Here is a 21,310-nt window from a genome sequence, read left to right on the forward strand (position 1 = left end):
GGGCTCACGATAACCTTGGGAGGTAGGTGCTGTGATTTATAGAGCCAATCTTCTCTCTAGAGTACTAGAGACCCAGAACTGGGGGAATTGTAGATAAGACATCAAATCATAAGACAAGGGGAAAGGCAAGTGTTCTTAACTTCTGCTTCATAGACTTTATATTTCATATTTTACATTATTTTTCATTAACCTTGGTTTTCCTTTGTAATCCTATGTTGTTTTTTATTTTATGCACTTAAACCATTCTGAAAAGGAGTCCATAGGCTTTACCAGACTGCCTGAAGGAGTCCATGACACATAAGAAAGTTTGGAGCCCCCACCTAAAATCTCTCACACATGTCAGTGATAGCTTAGATTGAGAGAGAAGAGTAAACTCAAAGTGGCAAATAGAATTTCAAGACCCAAGAGAAAAGATCTACTTTGGACTTGTCCTGGAATTCTTCCTTTCCTTTTTCTGCCACTGTTTGTGGGCCTTTGAAAGATTTTACCTTTTGGCTACTTGTGTTTCTTTCTTTTTATTTTTCCTGTGAAAACAGGGACATCGCTAAGCCCATCCCCATGAAACAGGAAACATTGCAAGCGTAGTTGTATTTATGGCCATAACATGCTCTGAGCTCATCAGGGAGAAGTTCTAGTGTAAGTGTATATTATTTATTAAAATTCAATTTCAGAGATGAGCACCTGGAGGATAATGTAGTAAATGGAAAGAAGATTATAAAGGTGGTGCGAAAAGAGTGAGTGGCCAAGTAGCCTTGTTTGTGGCACTCATAAAATGAGGAAATTGGATCCCAGAGTGGGAACTATTCTCAAGCCTGACCTCAACCTAGCTTCAAAAGCTGTACTGGTCAGGTAGGGCTTCCAGATGACTTCCAGATGACTTCCAGATCCAGCATACCATTATAGCATGGGGGTGGGGGGTAATGTTTTTAATCTCTATTAAATTGTTGTTAAGTCGTCCCAAGGTGCACAGTATTTTTGTACTAGAAGCACATTCAATTTCTCTCTGATGGATCCCTGGGTGGGTGGTAGGAAAAATTAAATGTGCTTTAGGGGAACCTGTGAGTCACTTAAATAGGATTGTTTTAAACACTTCTGCCTTTCAAATGAGAAGAGATTGATTTCTCATCATTTTAGTTTTGAAGTTGATTTTATGGTACATAAAGTAATTTCACTTTACATTTTTCATACCTGCACAAAATCCTTCCTCTGATATCTCTCTAGGTTATCCAGATGACCCTGGGTTCTTGAAAGCTGTGCTAGTAGAAATGATTCAGGTATTATTCTGCTGACAGACTGAGTCTGCAAGCCGCCAAACTAAGAATGGAGGGGCCTATCACCAATAGGTTGGCAATTGGGTGATAGATTATTTGCCTGTTTCAACATAGAACAAATAAAAAGAAATATTTTAAATGACCTTTAGTCATCTATGCCCATCTTCCTTCCTTCTGCATCTATAAGAGCAGATTCTTAAATAGAAGGTAAGTTCCTTGAGGGAAGGGATTATTTCATTTCTCTCATTGGAATCCTGACACCATGCAGAGGACAGAGTATAAGCTTAACAAATGTTTGTTGAATTAATGAATAGATAGTGGAAAGGGATCAGGCAGAGGGTGTTAAAAATCATAACAGCATGCATCTAGAAGATGTATTTTATACCACTTCTTACCTGCAAGTCGTTAGTAATATGCTTCACTCTACTTATACCCACCATGAATCTTTCGTTGTCCTTTGGGTCATCTTCAGTTTTGATTCTTCTGAAATTGTGATGTTCCATGATTCACAACCATATAGTGTCCCCAGAGAGTATTAGTATTTTAAAAGTTATCATTTGAAACAGAGTATATCTTACACTCACTAAAAGCATTGCCCAATGACTGAAATTCCATCTGCAATCTCTTTTCTCCCTATTCAATTCTGGGCCCGGTTCAGTGTCTATCTGCAATGCCTGAGCGAGATAAATGTACTAATAAACTAACTCAATTGACTTCCCATCCAACTGTATATTATAAAATAGGCAAATGTTATTCTTTACCCACTTGGGTTTTTCTGTGTTGTTAAACCAGGCTCTTTTGCGTGGCTCATTAAAGAGGATCTAGTGTTCTGAGACTCAGTGCCATCAATACAATGTCATCCTCAACAATTTTGAGAACCTTGCCATTTTTTTAAGATCCCCTTACATTTGAATTTATGCATAAGACATCTACCATGGTGTTAGAATAACTTTAATGAACCTACATTTCTCTTTTCTGCCTTACTTAATAATTGTAGTTAGAGGACTGTTGGGGGAAAAAGTTATTTTTGTGGTGGTATCTATCAAAGAATCTTGCATTATTTTATTATATGCAAGAGAAACACCTTTTTGTAAATTTTAAGGCTTTTTTTTTGCAGTTATATGTTTTATTGGAATCAATAAACATCAGATTACAGCAGGATGTTGTGTGTTCTGTACCCCTTAATCAATTGTATGAGTGTGAAGATGTTATCTGTGTACAGAATTACTTATAAAAACATAATGTAGTGGATGTAGCAATGTATTTAAGTTAAAGCCCTTGGCTTGAAACATACATTTGCTACTTACTAGCCTTACTACGTATTAAAAGGTGTGCTCCTTGAAAGTGGGGGTGGTGTGTTTTTGTCTTTGTTTCCCCACTGCTTAACACAGTGCCTGACACATAGCAAGTGGTTGTTGACTAACTTTCTGCATGGAATTTTGTAAGTCATCTCTACTCTCTGGGTCTATTTCCTTATCTATAAAATGAGGAAATTGGATTATATGGTTTCAAATGCTCTTTTCAACTGTGGACTTCATGACTAATATCCCTTTCTCATCTTTCCATCAGGAAAACCACCATTGTGCATAGACTGTTTTCTTAAAGCATCTAAAAAATAGAGAATGTAGGGAAGGCCCTGAGGTCTCTTCTAGTTCTAGATTCTATAATTTAAAAAAGCTATAGTAATTCTTATACTCCTGGTTGCCTTTTTGCAATAATGACAGCAGTCATCATCTTGAATCATCTTCTCTTTTAGGGGTTCTTGAAAACTGATCCTTGAGAATGGCTGAACAAATTGCTGTATATGAATATAATTTAATCTTACAGTGTTGTAAGAAAAGACAAACATAATGAATATAGAGAATTATGGAAAGACATGTATGAACTGATACAAAGTAAAGTAAGCAGAGCCAGGAAAATTACATATATCTAAGGGAAGGGTTAGTCCAGTGAACAAAATAATCAACCCACCCACACTTAAAAATAATGATATTAACCAGTTAATATTTCACTTTGGGTGACCCAGTCAAAAGCTTTAGACTAGGTGCAAAAGTCCTTAATCAGTTTCAAAGTCCTTGAAAGTCATTACATGCAATGGGGTGATGTTGCATAGGTAGTATATTTCACTTCGGGTGAGTCACTTTATATGGGCTTATATAAAACCAACAAGCAAGGTTGAAATAGGTTTCACATGGTGGAAGACTTCCAGTCAAACCCAAAGACTAATTGGGGGAAGGGGGATTGGAGAGGAGAGTTCTTTGGCTTCCCTCCCTATTCCTCTTACTCAGAGGAGGACCTTGGGAACTCTGGAGGACCAGAGTATTTGGACTTTTTCACAGGCATGTAAATACAATCCTTGACATAACAGTGACTGGTGGTAATGTCTTTATAGGGAGCTAAATCAAACACGAGGAGGAAAGGGCAGCTTTAAGACTCTAGAAAGAGGGGGCAACTAGGTGGCATGGTGGATAGAGCAGTAGCTTTGAAGTCAGGAGGACCTGATTTCAAATCTGGCCTCAGACACATAACACTTAATAGCTATGTGACCCTGGAGAAGTCACTAAACCCTATTGCCTAGCCAAAAAAGAAAAAAAAAAACAAAACTAAAAAAGACTCTAGAAAGAGCCTAACAGAAACCTACCCCCGCTATCATCCCTCAGGGGAAATCCCATCACAGGGAGAAAATAACTTCCAGAAACCAAGAGCTGCAAATTCCTCTTTGGTCACACGTACATTTTAAGCTCGAGCCCACTTTCCACTGGTTTCTATGTATTTGTGAACAAAGTGTATCACATACTTTGGAGGACATGTTTCATTCTAATCATTGTTAATTGTACCATTTTAACAAAATATTCCTTTTCTAAAAGCTAAGTCTGGCTGACTAATTGATCTCAGCCAACAATCATTGTGGGGAAGCCTACTAGTGAGTGCTTTGGAGCTATAGTAATAGAAAGCAAATCCCAGCTCCTCAGGGCTCTTCCTAGAAGGAGCAGCTGTTCTCTGGGGACCTGATTGCCAGTTTGAGTGGGAATTTGAATAGCAGCCAAAGAGCATGTCCTATATGTAGATAGAACAGCCACCACAAAACAATCAAAGCTGAATGTTGTCAAATTACAAAGAAAAAGTTTGACCTCAAAGCAGTTATATAAAGACACTTCTCTCTCTGATCCTTTGCAGAGATCAAGGTCCACAGATGTATAATGTTTTCAAGGAATTTTTCTTCTTTTTGTTTTTCCTTTGCTTCCAAAAAAATTCCGTTGTTTGTCTTTTCATTTTGTCTTTCTTTTCTTATAGTACTGTAAGATTATATTGTATTCAGCAACATATATGTATATATATATACATATGTATGTATGTATATATATACACATATGTGTGTATGTATATATATATGTGTGTGTATATATATGTGTGTGTGTATATATATATGTATGTGTGTGTGTATATATATATGTATGTATATACAAACTCATACACATACACCCACGCAGAGTAATTTGTTCAGCCATTCTTGGGGATCAGTTTTCAAGACCTCTAAAAGAAAAGACCATTCCAGATGATCAGTGTTGTCATAATTGCAAAAAGACAACCAGGAACATAGTAATTACTACAGACTTATAAATTGGTATCAGTAAATGCTGTTCTTATAATGTAAGAACTAACTCTCAGAAAGGGAGAGAGACATGGAAAAATCTAAAAGATATGAAAACAAGAGCTATCAATAAAAAAATTCGTCTTTCAAAAAATATTCCCCAAAGGTCTTTAAAACTTTGTCATTAGCACTGTATTCATTTGGTCTAGGCCAGCCATTCTTCCCAAATTAACTTTCAGTGCTTTTTCCTTGTATGATGTGTGGGTGTGCTGAGGTATTAGAGTTCAAATATGTTATTATTGGCCTGGATAATTAAAATAGATTACTGCAGATATGTTGGGGAATGTGTTTTATTTTGCATCTATTTGTTACACTTTCATAAGTACCTGATATATTTAAGTGCTTATTTTAGGATACTTCTCTAGATTGACTATATAAACAATGATTCCCCCAAAAAGAACTTCTTTAAGCCAGTACTATGTGTAAGTCACTATACTAGGTACAGAAAAGGCATTTATAGAAGTCTTAAAAAACAGTCCTTGCTCCTCAAGGAGGGAATGGCTGTGCTGCTAAATGTTTTACAAACAGAATTCTGAAAACTCATGGCATACTTTTCAGTTTAATCTGCATACCAACATTTTCTTAAGATTAGACTATCAACAAAATAATTGTAGCAGTTGCCAGTTTCCAAGGTATAAATGCTCATCAGCTAGGTGGAATAGTAGATAGAATGCTGGACCTGGAGTCAGGAAGACTTGCAATCAAATATGGCCTTGGACTGGGCAAGTCACTTGCCTTCTTTTTGCCTCAGTTTCCTCAATTGTAAAATAGGAGCAAGAAGAGCACCCACCTCCCAAGGTTGTGGTAAGGATAACATGAGATGTTATTTGTAAAGTGCTTAGCACTGCCTGGTACATGGGCTCTGTATAAATGCTTATTCCCTTTCTCCCCATGACCCCTCTTTCACTGTACTTATGACGAAACACACTGAAAATTTAAGTTTGTTCTCAAGGGCCAGTTGGAGTTAGCTTCAGTACCCCTGGAAACATAAATGTGTGAAAGGGCAGCTAACAGTACTAAATAGTGGATTTGTGTAACAAATGCCTTTTGACCTACAAATATTTCTTTTTATTTCTTTGCAGCTATTTGGAGGACTTGTCTGGATTTTGGTAGCATCTTCCAATGTACCTCTACCTCTACTACAAGGATGGGTGATGTTTGTATCAGTGACAGCTTTTTTCTTTTCCCTCCTGTTCTTATGTGTGTTCCTTTCAGGCATGGTGACTAGAATTGATGCCAACTGGAACTTCTTGGTAAGAGAATACATTTTAAAGTATACAGCAAAAAATAGTACGGATAATTTAATGTAAACTTGGAATTATTGATAAGAATAAGAAAAGAATTTATATAGTGTTTTGAAGTTTGCAAAGTGCTTTTTATTCAGTCTGGTAATATTCTGTCCATACCCTCTCATCTTAGGTACTATTCAAATAGGTAATTAAGAGTGTCAAGTCCATAGGTACTGATGCTCTGACATGGCTGGCTTGTTGGCTTATTGGAATCATTTCCTGCCCAGAATAAAGTAAAACAGGATTGTAAAAGTAATTTGACAAAGTAAAGAACAAAACCATTCCTTTGCTTAGAATATAAGATGCAAAAAAAAAAAAAAAGAATATAAGATGCAGTGGGACTGCTTACAAAGCCAATAAGCCAGCCATGTCAGAGCATCATTATCTATGGATTTAACACTCTTAATTACCTATTTGAATAGGTACCTAAGATGAGAGGGTATGGATAGGAAGAATGAGGCTCCTGTACAGTTTAATAATGAATACTTAGCTCACCTTTAGAGAAGTACAACTTTTCTGCAAAATTCCTACTTAGCTTACTACATGACTTGCTACTTCAGAGGTGTTTGTTGGACAAAGAACAAGCTAACATGAAAGAAGGAGTTGCTACTTGAAAATGTTTTCTTGATTGTCTAGGTAAAACAAATAATAACTGATATTGACATAGTGCTTTAAGGAGTGCAGTGCTTTCCTGATATTACAATGGGGTACATAGGACAAGTGATATCATTATCCATATTTTACAGCTGAGAAAAATAGAAATTGAGAGAGTTCAAATCATGAGCTCCCTAAGCCTTAGTTTTTCTCATCTATAAAGTGAGGTTGGGTCTTATCCATCATATACAACTCCTGTGAAGAATCTTTGAGGGGATATGGATATGGAGTCATATATGGACTGATCAGGTGATAGGAACAGTATCAAGCACCTACTATACTTTAGGCTGTGGAGTTTATTGTTGCTCAGTCATTTGAGTTGTGTCCAACTCTTCATGACCATATATGGAGTTTTCTTGGCAGAGATACTGAAGTGGTTTGCCATTTCCTTCTCCAGTTCATTTTACAGATGAGGAAACTTGAGGCAAACAGGGTGAAGTGACTTGTGCAGGGTCACATTGTTAGTGAGTGTCAGATTTGATTCAGGTCTGCCTGACTCCAGGCTCAGTTCTCTATACACTGTGCCACCCAGCTTTGTTCTGGAGATACAAAACCAAAAGTAAATCACTGTTCTCAAAGAGTTTATATTTTTTGGGGGGAGACATCTGTGTGTGTGTGTGTGTGTGTGTGTGTATAAATGTGTGTATATACACACATACACAGAGTGTAAATATATCCAGAATAAATACAAAGTAGTTAGAAGGGAGAAAGGATACCTTCAGTTGGGGTGGTAGAAAGTCAGGAAAATCTTCAAGGTAGGAGGTTGTGCTTGAGCTGCCTCTTGAGAAAATAAGGAATTCTCTTAGGTGGAAGTGAGGAAGGAGTCCATTCCACCAATGGAAGGTGGCCAAGGCAAAGGTCCAGAGAGAGAAGATGGATAGTCCATTTGCCTGGACTGGAGAATGCCATTTCACTCTTTAGATAAATGTGTAAAAGAGTACTTTTTTTTTTATCATTTATCATATCATGTAAATTGGATGACCAGAAAGGTCAATGAGTGACTAACAGTGCTTTCCATATGCTATACAGAAGGACTAACTTATGTTTTCTATCAGTGTTTGTCAAGGAAACAGCCTGGTTGAATAGATTTACCCCTGATTTTGGAATCAAAAGACCTGTGTTTGAATGCTGACTTAGCCACTTCCTACTCCAGGGGCAAGTCACTTAGTATCTCTTGAATTTCACTGTCTACATCTATGAAATGGAGATAATTACACTTGCATAATTGACCCTAAGTTTGATGTGTGGACAGCAGTTTTTAAACTTTAATTATTTGTCATTAGCAATGCCCATTAATCAAAGCTAGGCCTAGCATTAATTTAGTCTCATAGAGCACTGAACTGAGAGCCAGGAAATATAGGTTCTAGTCCCAACTCAACAGGATAATTTATTCCCCTTTCTGGGCCTCAGTTTCTTCAATTCCAAAATTAGGAAATTAGACCAGGTGACCTCTTTTAAAAAATTTTTTTTCTTTCTTTTTTTTTTCAGGTGACCTCTTAAGATCTACTTTGCTACAATAGTCTTCAATCTTATGATACCCACAACACTGTTTTGTAATGCTTGGCATAAATACCACAAGTTGATCCCTGATTTTGAAATCGTTGAGGAGTTTGTTGAATGTCTGCCCCACTTAGAAGATTTTTCTTTCATTTACTTTGTAATTCTTAGCTTATTCAGAGTATCTTTGAAAGTAGCCTCTGTTCAAATGGCCTGCCTTTTGATACACATTAATGGACACCTTGTACTAGGTAGATTCCTATTGTTCCACAAGTTCTGTGGAGTAGCTGTGAGATTGTTATCACTTTTAATTGCTTCAGCCTGCATGTGGTAGGCAGAAAACTTCTAAATTATTTTCTGCTGTGATGGCCCCATGAGAATCTAGAGCAAAGATTCGTGTGTGTGTGTGTGTGTGTGTGTGTGTGTGTGTGTGTGTGTGTGTGTGTGTGTTGTGTTTTCAATGGCTTGCTCCCTTTGGCTGTCTCATGAAGTCTATGAACTGCTCAGAATTAGAATTTTAAGAGCATGAAATAAAAGGCATAGGACTACAAAGGTGACCAATTGTGTTAAAATATAATTATAATGTTTTTTTTCAAATTGTGAGCCCTGCAGTAAGAACTCCTGGTCTAAAGGAGAGCAACCAGAATGGTAAAGGACCTAAGGCCCAAGCCATATGAACATCTATCTGTTAAAGGAAGTAGGGGTGTTTAGCATGGAGAAAATGCAAGGGAGGGAGCTGAAGGCAGCTGTCTGAGGTATTTCGAAGAGATATCATATGTAAGAGAGATTAGACTGTTCTGTATAGGTTCTGTTAGAGGACAGAATTCAGAGCCATAAAAAAGCCAATTTAGACTTGATGCTAATACAAAACTTACTAATAAATAGAGTTGTCCAAAAGCAGACTAGATTACCTATGGAAGGGGTCTGTTTTTCCCCCACTTGAGGTCTTCACATTGGAATGGATGCCTACTTAGTAAGTGTGCCATAGTAGAGATTTATTTGAGGTATAGATTGAACTTGGTAACTACTGAGGTCCCTGCCAACTCTGAAATTCTGATTCTCAACATGTTTGCACATTTGAAGGGCACACTAAATTTTGTTTTGTTAAATAGCCTACTAAAATTACGATTTTGAAACCCTAAACAGTAGTTTAGTTTTCCTTTTCAATATGGAGTTGAATTCACATATTCATCCTTTTTATTTGCTTGTGAGTTTTTTTTTAAGATACCTGATAAATTACTTCAGTGGTATTTTCCTCCACCAGTCATCTGAAAAATGGCACAATTACTATTGTGAGAGTTGAAAAACAGAATGATTACTGAATTATGAATCCCATAAAAATGGGGAACAGAGTCTTTTTAATCATTGTATCTGTCCCAGTGCTTAGCACAGTTCTCTTCACAGTCAGCAACTGAAATAAATGTGGTTTTTTAGACCTAAATTATTATTTATTTATTTTTAATTTTTTTTTTTTGGCCAGGCAACTGGGGTTAAGTGAATTGCCCAGGATCACACAGGTAGTGAGTGAGTATCATGTGTCTGTAGCTGGATTTGAACTCAGGTCTTCCTGACTCCAGGCCAGTGCTCTATCCACTCTGCCATCTAGGGGTCCCTAAATGTTTAGTTTTTTTTAAAGACTAGATGAATTACATACTTAAATAATTGTCTATCAAGCATAGGAAATGAATATTTTGATTGGATTTGTGTTTTGTATTATAATTGAAGGGTGGGGAATGACTTTGACTTACCTAATTTTGATAAATGGATGACAGATGTAGTATATGTGTGTATTTGTGTTTAATTCTCCTGGTTAAAGAAAAAATTTAGAATGAGAATAATTTCTAAGGAAAATGCTTGTCCAAAAAGGCTTATTTTAATCTCAAAGGGTAATAACTAAGTGGAGTTAATTAAAGCATTTTCCATATTATATTATGTCCAATTAAGTAGATATTTAGTGTTTGAAAGTCTTTCTGACATTCAGGGTGAAATTGTTGCTTCATAATAATGAACTAGCTAGCCTTACACAAACCTGCACTCTAGACAAAGTTTTTATTTGATGTTAATAGACTTTTCCTTCTGAACTCCACACTTCTTTTAAGAAGAAAAGGGATAATGGAAAGGAAAACCAAGAGAGAGAACCACCAGGAATTATCCCCACTCACATATATACCTCCCCATAGCTAGGGAAAGGAGTAGGATACCAAGTATAAGAAACGTAGCTATGGAAAGTGAGTTTCAAAGGTGACAACTATCTTGGTGGCCATGATCTGAAACTTTCCATTCAGGAGCACACATCACTTATTTCTTGGGTTGGCTTTGTTGAGAAACCATTTTACCAGAATCATAAAGAGGGGGAAAAAACAAACAAACCTTAGGTGTTATCTGGTCCAGAAAAGAAAAATTGTTGTTGGGTTTATACTAAAGATTATCCTAGGAATATATATATATGAAAATTGCTAAAATAATTAAGTATCTCAGAAGATCATATTTAAAACCAAAAGGACTTTAAAGATAACTTAGTCTAAGCCCCCCACTTTGCAGATGAAAAGAAAAAAACAAACAACCCCATGACTAGGAGAGTGTTATAGTGACTTTCTTTGGTCACACACTTTATGGAGCTGGGATTAGAAGATGTTATAGTTATTTACAATGGTCATATAGCTAATGGCACAGGAATTAGATTAATATCCTATGATTCTAAATTCCACTTCATGGTAGAAGAATTGATTGAAATAAAAGTGCTTACTATCAGGTACTAAGAATACAAAGACAAAAATGAAAATGGTCCCTGCCCTCAAAGAGTTTATGAATGTTCTATATTCTATATAGAATATGTATATTTTATAGGTGGGAAACATAAACATATATAAGTAAATACATATTCTGTTCTCCCCTGTGACAATATTCTAATGAAATCCCTGACTTAATTAGCACTCTGAAATTGCCAGATTTCTTATAATAAAATGGTTATCAGGGGTAAAATACATATATGTGCATATATGTGTAAAATACATTCATATGGACGTACATGTCAGTATAAGTACACATACAATACTGATTTGAATTAAAAATAAATTCTTACTTTTGACATTTGTGCATATGGTCACATAAATAAGAAAAATGGTTAAAATTCCAATCCAGGTCTTCTAAACTTCAAGACAAGTGTGCTTCTCAAAAATCCATTCTGCCTCATGATAAATTAGAGACCTTTTATTTGATAAAGTCTAAGCATTGCTATTTTATTGAAAGTAAATTACAAAATTAAGGTTGCATAGCTAAATGGCATGTTCTTCTTAAATCTCAACTTCAACATATTACATATCATGGTTTTGTAGATTTAGAGCTGGAAATAACTCTAGAGTCCATAGAATGCCATTCCATTTTATGAATGAGGAAATAAGGCACAGAGGGGTTAAGTGATTTCCCCCTCACCTCTCTGAGAATTTTGGAAGCTGGATGGCACAGTGGATAAATAATGGGACTTGGAATCAGGAAGACCCGAGTTAAAATTCTGCCTTAGATACTTAATAGTTGTATGACCCTGGGCAAATGTTTTACCTTGTTCATGTCTCAGTTTCCTCATCAGTAAAATGGGGATAATAATATCACTTACTTGATAGGATTGTTATGAGACTCAAATGAGTTAACATATGTTGAGCACTTTGCAGACTTTAAAACACTATATAAATGCTAGCTAGTAAGTGTCTAAGGTAGGACTCAGCCAGGTCCAGGTCCAATGGCCTTTCCACTATACCTCGGTGCCTCATGTGAAAGTGAGTACATGCATTTTTAAAGGAAATGTAATTTTGTCAGTCTGAGTGCTCCATCCACTAACGTAGAGCCTAATTCCTATATAACTTAGGTGCCTTGAGCGATGTGCTGTCATTGCCCTATAGCCAGTTTCATAATTAACCTCTCCAACCTTAGCTAAGCAGGGCACTGGACAACAGACACTCCACTACAACCATACTCAAAGACTTCCCAGCTTGACAGGACCTACTGGTGTACTAGAGAGCGCTGGCTCAGCTTGATACCCAGGAAAGCCATTCTCAGAATGGATGGATGATGCCATGGAACAGAAAAGGGAAAGGAATGTATGCCTAACTCAAACTTTTTAAAAAAATCTTTTACTCTTCCATTTAGGATTTTGGTTATCATTTTGTTGTGTTCGTTTTCTACTTTGGAGCTTTTCTGTTGGAAGCAGCAGCTACTTCCCTGCACAGCCTACACTGCAATGTGACTGTGGATATACAGCCACTTTTGAACGACAGGCAGTATAGTATAAATGTAGCAGCCTCGGTAAGTTCCAACATCCCTGTTTATTTCCTCTTTAGCCATGCCTCACCCCCAACTCTTAGGATCTTAATATTCCCTAATTTAAACAACATGGGGAAAAATCAATTTTGCTTTTATCTCTCAGGTAAGAGGATATTTGCTGTCATCTCATGGGATTTGTGTCAGGATTAGTTGTCTTTCAGCATGATTTGAGGAACATAGTTAATATTCAAGAATTTTGTTTCTAAATCATCTTGTCAAGGTGAATTTTAGAACTGTATTCATTTTCAACACCATCTATTTTATATACATATAGCTAATATGCTTTGCCTCTCAGTTCTTTCTCTCTTTTTCACTCATTCACTTCTCTCTCTCTCTCTCTCTCTCTCTGTCTCTCTCTCTCTCTCTCTCTCTCTCTCTCTCTCTCTCTCTCTGTCTCTCTCTCTCTCTCTCTCCCTCTCTCCCTTCACACACATATACATTAATTGGGCCCATGAATGCAATATTGATGAATACGGAACAAGAAGCTATTCTATGGGGAAAATATCATGAAAGAGATTCATTCCTGGACAGCCAAAATTGGGGACATAAAAGCTTTAAAAGGAAAGAGTAGATAAGAAACAGGGTTCTGTAGTTTGGCTTTCCAGACACACCTACCATGTATCTGCCCAACATAAATTTTCTAATTGGCTAGATTCCATTTTCCAGCAATTAGTTGGGGATGAGGGACAGGTAAGAAAGAAAGAAGGGTTTTCCCAAGTAGAAGAGGAGGGCACATGATCATTACAAATGACGTTAAATTATGATTTAATTACTATGTACTAATAATCATATACAAAACAATAATGGGAAATATTTTCTGTGAAATATGTCAAAATTGGCATGCATTTGGATGTCTTGGTCTTCTCTAAAGTTATTTTTACAAATGGCAGAAACTTTTTCTCTTGGAATGGAACAAGGAAAGTTTTCTTCAAAGCCATTCACAAAATGCCATGATTAAACATGACAATACATCAGAGTGACTCTAGATTTCAGTAGTCTTCATTTCAGTAAAAATTTACATAGGACCTGCATTGTGAAAGGCATTAAAATAACATTCCAATTCTCAAAGAATTTATGGTTTAGTAGAGGAATGGGACAAGTCCACAATGAAAGCTAATATGACTTAAAATTCAATGGACATAGCCTATCTACTATGTATAGGGTGGTGCATATAAAGTAGCAGATAAACAGAACCATGGAAGATGAGGAGAAAGGATCACTTCTAGTGCAAGGAAATCAAGGAATGCTTCCTGGAGAAAGGAATATAACCATTTTCTGACATAGAGGATGGATAAGCTGCATGAACACACCCAGGACAGAAAGAGATCAGAGAACAGCTAGTAGTAGCCCAATTTTTCCGGAATGCAGAGAGTGTTTGGGTTACAAAGGTTAGGAAGCAGTGTGATGAATAAAAGGCTGAAAACAGGAAGTCCAGTTTGGAAACTATTAATACTATAATCTAAATGAAGAGCAGATGAAGGCCTAAGCTAGGTTGTTAGAGGATGGAAGTGAGAAATTGCAGAGGATTGGATGTGGGCAGCAAGGAAGAAGAATAAGCTAAAGATGAATTAAATTTCAAGCCTGAGTCACTGGAAGGATGGCAGTGCCAGCCAATGGAATGGATCTGGGAGGGGTAGGTATTGTAGGGAAATTGGTGAGTTCATTTTAAGGGCTGAGTTGAGTTTCAGGAGTCAAACATCCAGGAAAAATGTCTAGAAACTCTTTAGAAATACAGGCCTGGAGCCTTAGAGATAAGATTGGGGCTGGACATAGAAATTTAGGAGTTATTTTTAGAGTGATAGTATTAAAGCTATGAGAGTAGATGAGATCACCAGTGGTGAGAGGATAGAGAAATTAGAAAAGAAAGTGAAGGACATGGGATACACATACCTAAGAGAAGACTCAGAAGGAGCAATTAGAAAGGTGTAGAAATCAAGGAAAGAGAGGTGAACCATAGTGTCAAATGGTACAGAAAGGTTCAGGGAGGTGAAGGCTGAGGAAAGTACTCATGGGATTTGTCAACTAGGAGGCAATTGATCAAATTAAATAACATGGAAAGCACTTTGCAAACCCTAAAGCACTACATAACTGTTAGCGATGATGATGAAGATGACAGTGACCTTGGAGAGAGTAACTTCAGTAGAGGGGTGGGAACAGAAACTAGATTGTGGTGTATTGAAGACTAAGTGTTGTGAATGTCAAGAAAAGCATAGATTATTCCCTTTCTAAATATCTAGAAGGAAGGAATTTGACAGCCTAGAGAGGTGGAAGGGACTAGGGAAGGTTTTCCAAGAATTGGGTTGACCTGAATGCATTAGTAGGCAGAGGGAAAGAAGCCAGGAGAGAGGAAGAGATAATGAAACACAGATTGAGGATCGTTGATCATAGATTCTTATCCACTTGGATTACATTAGATTGCACTTCATTTTGCTGAGGTAGGCAAAAATTTTTGTGTTCAGTAACCAACAAAATGTCTTTAATCAGGATATTAAAGAGATAAGAGGGAGGGCATATATTCTGATATCACCAAGGTTTTCTCAGTCAGTGTAATTTTTTCAGTCAACATTTGAGCAACTGCTTTGAATTAAGCTATGCTTCCAGTCTCTCCTATCTAATCTATATTTTGCATAGTAGCTTCAATAATCTTTCTAAGGCACAAGTCTAACCATACTATGGATTGCCTTAAATGAAATAATGATATGTAAGATGCTTAGAAAAGTTTTAAGGAGATGAGTTTGTTTGAATTTGTTGGCAGAATGGTGCTTCTAAAAGTCATGACTATTGTAATTGGGCTCAGAAAGAATCAGCTAGATTGTTGTCTAGTTATTGTTATGTCACACCCTTGGACAAAACCCTCAGTGTGTCCCTTTTGCCTACAGGCTAAAATTGAAGGTCCTCCACAGTCTGGCTTCAATTTATTTTTCCAACCTTATTTCACATTAGCCTTTGAGAACAAATAAAGTTCTATTTGCTGTTACCCAATATTATCCTATACTCTCCCACCTCTGTTCATTTACCTACATTGTTTTTGTCCTCATGTCTGCCAGTTGTAATCTTTCTCTTCCTTCAAATTTTAGCTTATATCCCATGTCCTTCACAGAACTCTTTATCTGGATCTCTCCTTTTCCCCCCATCATATTTTACTTGATATTATGCTTGGTGCAAACTCATCATTCCCTTTCCCTTCCCTATGTGGATTGTCAGCTCCTTGAAGGCAAGGACTGTCTTCTTCAAATTGGTCATTTCAGTGCCCAGTAAGAAAGTATTTTGCATGAGTAGCTACATAATGAATGTTTTAAAAAAAACATTTTATATAACATAACTGTGGCTACTTAGAGATGGGGGCCATGTATTTTATTCCTTTGCATTCATCTCAATACCTAGTTTGGTGCCGAGTACTTATATAATGTAGGTCATACATAAGTACTTTAGAGAATCGAATTGAATACTTAGTATTCTGTAGGGCCCAGCATATACATATAGCATTCCCACACAAATTTAGAATAGAGATAATGCAATGATTCATTTGTGTGAGCTGCCTTTGTTCAGTCCTAGAACAGTTTACACCTTTTTAAGAGAAATAATTTGATACACACCAGAGTTCTGAGAGTTGCTCTCCACCTTGGCCATGTACAGATAAATAGATACACTGAAAGTCATCTCATAGGGAATCTTTCGATACATTGGCTGGTTGTTCAGTTTTGTTTTTGTTTGGGGGAGGGGATGGGACAAACATTCAGGAGCCCAAAGGATGACCAAATGTTTACCAAATGGCCATTCACAAATGTGAAAATTATTTAAAACGAGAATTTTAATAGGAAGGTAATGAAGGTTGACAGAGTGGTGCTTCTAAAAGTCAGAACTATTGTAATTGGACTCAGAAAGAATCAGCTTGATTGTAAAATGTATTTCAAAAATGTTTTAGTCTGTTCAGGTAAGTTAACTAGCTTATTACAAATTTAAGAGCATAAGAGAGGACTTAGGATGAAGAATGCTACTCACTTCCTGACTAAGAGGCGATGAACCAATATGCATAATGAGACACATTTTTGGACATAGCTAATATAGGATTTTTTTTCCCTTGACTATGTATATTTGTTACAAGGTTTTGGAGTTTTTTCCCAGTGGGGGAGGGACTAGGAAGGAGAAGAATAAATACTTGATCATTGAAAAAAAATTTAATTTTATTAAAAAAAATAACAATAAAGCATTTCTGGCATAATTGTCTATGGTATTTATATGTTAAGAAGTACACATAGTCTTAGCCCTTAAAGAGCTTACATTAGGTAGGAGAAACAAAACATAAATATCACTCAACATAAAAATACACAAACAGAATTGATTAGAAGTGATTGATCAGGGTAATGCTACTAGTTTTAAATAACAGCAATAATTCTCTAATGAAAATATAAAACTATTGAGTAGGGGGAGAGGTGACCTCGGAGTTTATATTATCTGATGAAATTGTTTCTGCGTTTTATAAGCCACAGTGTCCATTCTAATGTATTAATTTTCCTTCTTAGATTTTTGCCTTCATGACAACAGCTTGTTACGGTTTCAGTCTGGCCCTGGCTTTACGAAGATGGCGACCATAACACTCCAGATCAATTAGCTCTCCATATTTGGTTTAGTTTGTGTACTTGTATGTGTGAGAATAATTTTGGTACCATATTGTTTTAGCTGTGATACATTCCCAAAATCTTTTTGTATATGGAGATACTCTATGGAAAAAAATTTTCACCCACATCCTAGCTGGAATTTACTTTTTAAAATCATTTTAACAGATGAAGAGCCTTTCATCCCAGTTAAATTTGGGTTTTTACTCTTAGAAACCTGCACCTTAAAATTGATAATTAACAGAAGCGTCTTGAAAAGACTTGGGTTCAGAATCCCACTTCTAATATTTACTAGCTTAACTGCTTGGACCCTCAGCTGCCTCTTTTCTAAAATGGAGATAATATTTGTGGTTCCTGTCTCATAGGGTTGCAACGAGGATCAAATGAGTTCTTATATTTGAAATGCTTTGTAAACCTTAAAGCGCTATGTAAATGCTAGCTATTATTATGAGTATCATTAGCTATTAAGTGGTATCTCTTAAATATATGGTCACTGGAACCCTTTTGACCTTATTTCTACCTTTTAAGTCTCCATACAAATTATGCTTTAAACTAAACATATATTGATTATTTGCCTCACTCTCATATATAAAATGCCATGTTTGTGAGATTTGATAAAACCTGACTATTAGAGGTATGCCTCAAAAAATGCCTGATACTCCAAGCCATATGTAGAACTCAATCTCATTACTGTGTCTTCATATTTCCTGGGTATTAGGGAGACTTGTTTTCTTATTGGAGACAAAATGATTCTTCCTAGCCACTTAGGAAACTATTTGGTTACTTGACAAGTTTGTAGAAGAAATGAACCATAGTTCTCTCTCAAAGGAATTGCCTTTGTTCTTACCCCTACCTACACTGAGGCCCTCACATCCACTGATGAACACTGGAACTGATATGTAGCTCTTTTAGTTTTTTTGTCTTTTAGATTTATTTATGTCTCAAGATATATTTCAGTGTATTGTATAAATATGTTCATGAATGTGGGTATTTTTCAAAATTGTTTACTTTTATTCTGAATAGTTTTTTTTAAAATTTTTCTGAAGCTGAATTTGAATGGATTTTTTAAAAAAGCAACTCTGTCTATAAAATCTTAATGCTTTAATATTGCCCTAGAAATGATGATAGATGTGCAGAAGCTAGGGTTTTTTTAAGTAATATGTGTATGTGTGTATTCATAGATACACCAGTGTATATGCATATAATATATTAATATATGCACTGTGTATATATGTGTGTATATATACACACATGTATATATGCACAGATGTGTATATATGTGTTCTATATATTGTGTATGCACATATGTGTGTGTGTGTGTATATATATATTTATATAGTCTCTATTGGTTGAGTCATGCAGATATTGATTGCAATGTACCTTTATTATTTTCGGAAAGGTGCCAAAATGTTTGAACTATAAAGGCTTGAATGCGAACACTGTGGGAGTTATATGAGAACCCTTTCCATGTTAGCTCAACAAGGTGTTTCCAGCTTATCTTGAGAGAAATTCCTTTAGAATAAGAGGACCACTGGGTCCTCATGCCCCTCATCCCTTTGTGTGTTTACTAATCCCATCCCAAATGGTGCCACATATGTTGGATTTTTTTAAGGGTATAAATACTAAGCCAAGATAGCCAAGCCACCTCATAAACCATAGGTTAGCCATAAAAAGTGGCAGCTTGGGGGTAGTTGCTGATCAAAGGGCAAGTTATATTTCTCCTAATGCCCTAATATGTCAACATGTAAATTGTAGTCTGTGTGATGTGAAACATATGAGGTATGACTATAGTGTGACTCATCTGTGTGTATGACTTATGGAAATTTGTCTTCTTTCCTTATGTATCACACTGACGTATGTCTTTTCTGAAGCTTCCTCTTCTCTTTGAAAATCTGCAATTTCTACTTGTATATCACTTATTCACATTTGTATTATGACTTGTATATGAGTTATACACTGTGCCATAAGGAGATAGTCTCTTTTAGCTAGAATTGTATTGAAGTAAGTGGGCTCCATTGGCTCTGCTGTCTCCTCTTCTCTCCCAGTAAGACATCTGAGTTCTGTGCTTGGTAACATTAAATCAAACAATTCTCTCAAAATAAAGTGTTATGGAGGTGCTTTTGTAATGAAAAGCTTTTAAATTGCTAAGGGAAAAGTTTAAACACTTATCTTTACTGTGAATACTTATCTCTGTGGATTAAATGCATACTAGATTTGTGAAATGAACGACAAACACTTGAACAAAAATTATGGCATTTAAAAACTTCATTGTGTGTCTGAAAACTGTAAAAAGAAAAAGAATGTTTGGATGATTTTAAAGTCCTGGTAATTCTATAATTAAATAAGACTTCTTTTTTAAGTGTTATGAATCTCTAATAAAGTATTCATTTGCTAATCCTTTTCCTAGCAGGTTTTATTCAGATAATTCCGTGTTAATTCTAGTTTAAAGGTCTGAGTGTGATTTGAATGAGGTACGGAGTGCTTTTTAAAGTAGCTCTGATTTCCCTGCTTATTTATAAAAGAGGAAACAAGCAGGAAACATTTTTAAAGTGTACTCTGTGCAGTGCATTATGTTAGGTTATGATTTTCTAAGTGAAGGAGGTCTTTGACCCTGTACAGGTGGCCTATGACAAACATATTTCTTCATATGTATGCTAGTACTATCAATTCTTAGTCTATATGCAAGGACTCTCTTTAGTAACACTGTACACAAGGGCCTGCGGTTGGCCCCGTGCTGTTTGACATTTTAAGTAATGGCATGATTTATCAAATTGCCAAATGACACAGAGCCAATAAGGTTAGATTAAGTACTGGATGATGAAGGTTTCAAAAAGATCTTGACTGGCTAAATTAATTAATATGATTAATAGGATCAAATGAGATAATGTATGTGAAGTACTTTGCAAACCTTGAAGTACTATATAAATGCCAGCTATTGGTATTCATTATCATTAATAAGGATAAATGCAAAATGTTATACATGGGCTCAAAAAGTCAACTTTTTTGAGTACAAGACTGGGCTAATTCAAAGTTTATCTGAAAAAAAAAAGACCTGGGGACTTTGTAGGTTGCAAGCTTAATGTAATCCATTAATGCTATATGACAAGACAAAAAAAGGTAATACAGACTGAGGCTGTGTTAACAGTGACATGGCGTCTTGGAATAGGGATGGCATAGAGCCATTATGCTGTGGCCTTACTGGAACACATCAAAAGTATTGTAGTCGGTCTTTAGTATCACATTTAAGAAAGAGATCGTGTGTCTGGATTGTGTCCAGAGGATGGAGAAGGGCCTTGAGTAAACATCTGTGGGAATCAGTTGAAGGAATGTGAATGTTTAGCTTTGAGAAGGCTTGGAGGAAATTGATAGCTCTTTTTAAACATATGAAGGACTGCTTCATGGAAGAGGGAATAGACATGCTCTGTTTGTCCTTGGAGACAAAACTAAGGCTAACGACTAGAAATTCCAAAGGGGTCAGTTTAGGCTTGAGAAGTGGAAAAACTTCCTAATAATTTTAACTATCCAAAAGTAGAATGGGCTTTGGGGAGATAGTTAAGTTTCCTCACTGAAAATTTTCAAAGAAAAGATTGGATAATCATTTGTGTTACATATAATAGATGGTATTTTTTCAAATATGGGTTATATCAGTTGCCCTCTAAGGTACCTTCCATCCCTGTGATTCTGATTGTCACAGGCCTTTCATATTAATTTTATGTCACTATAATCTTGTTCTGATGTGGGTGTAAGCCTGCTCACCTAAGTAGCCACATGGAAACAATTATCACTTGGAAATGGCTCCTTTTCAACCAACTGGTAAGAATTGTTGCTGTTTAATCAAACCCTATTTTAATTTTAAAACAAAATCCCCAAAATATAGTATACAGCACTTTGGAAGAAAGCAGTGAAAGCACATGTGTTTAAAAATGTCAAATAATAGGATACTGAAACTTCAAAAATTGAGAATTTGGCTTAAGCCTTACAATTGTAGCAAGAAATCAATCTTGGGCCCCTGAC

At 36.2% G+C, this 21,310-nt stretch overlaps 1 protein-coding gene across 1 annotated transcript in view; it reads left to right on the forward strand.

The window, feature by feature from the left end:
* The window catches only part of MAL2 (mal, T cell differentiation protein 2), a 34,233-nt gene extending 14,542 nt beyond the window's left edge, over positions 1-19,691 (forward strand). Inside the window, exons 2-4 of the mRNA XM_020975544.2 lie at positions 6,006-6,176; positions 12,507-12,662; positions 17,204-19,691. Coding sequence (XP_020831203.1) covers positions 6,006-6,176; positions 12,507-12,662; positions 17,204-17,275 — 399 coding nt within the window. The 3' untranslated portion in view covers positions 17,276-19,691. The remainder of the gene's footprint in view (positions 1-6,005; positions 6,177-12,506; positions 12,663-17,203) is intronic.
* Positions 19,692-21,310: the final 1,619 nt, after the last annotated feature.

Source organism: Phascolarctos cinereus, unplaced genomic scaffold, assembly GCF_003287225.1.
Source record: "Phascolarctos cinereus isolate Bilbo 61053 unplaced genomic scaffold, phaCin_HiC Scaffold_4;HRSCAF=312, whole genome shotgun sequence".
NCBI lineage: Eukaryota > Metazoa > Chordata > Mammalia > Diprotodontia > Phascolarctidae > Phascolarctos > Phascolarctos cinereus.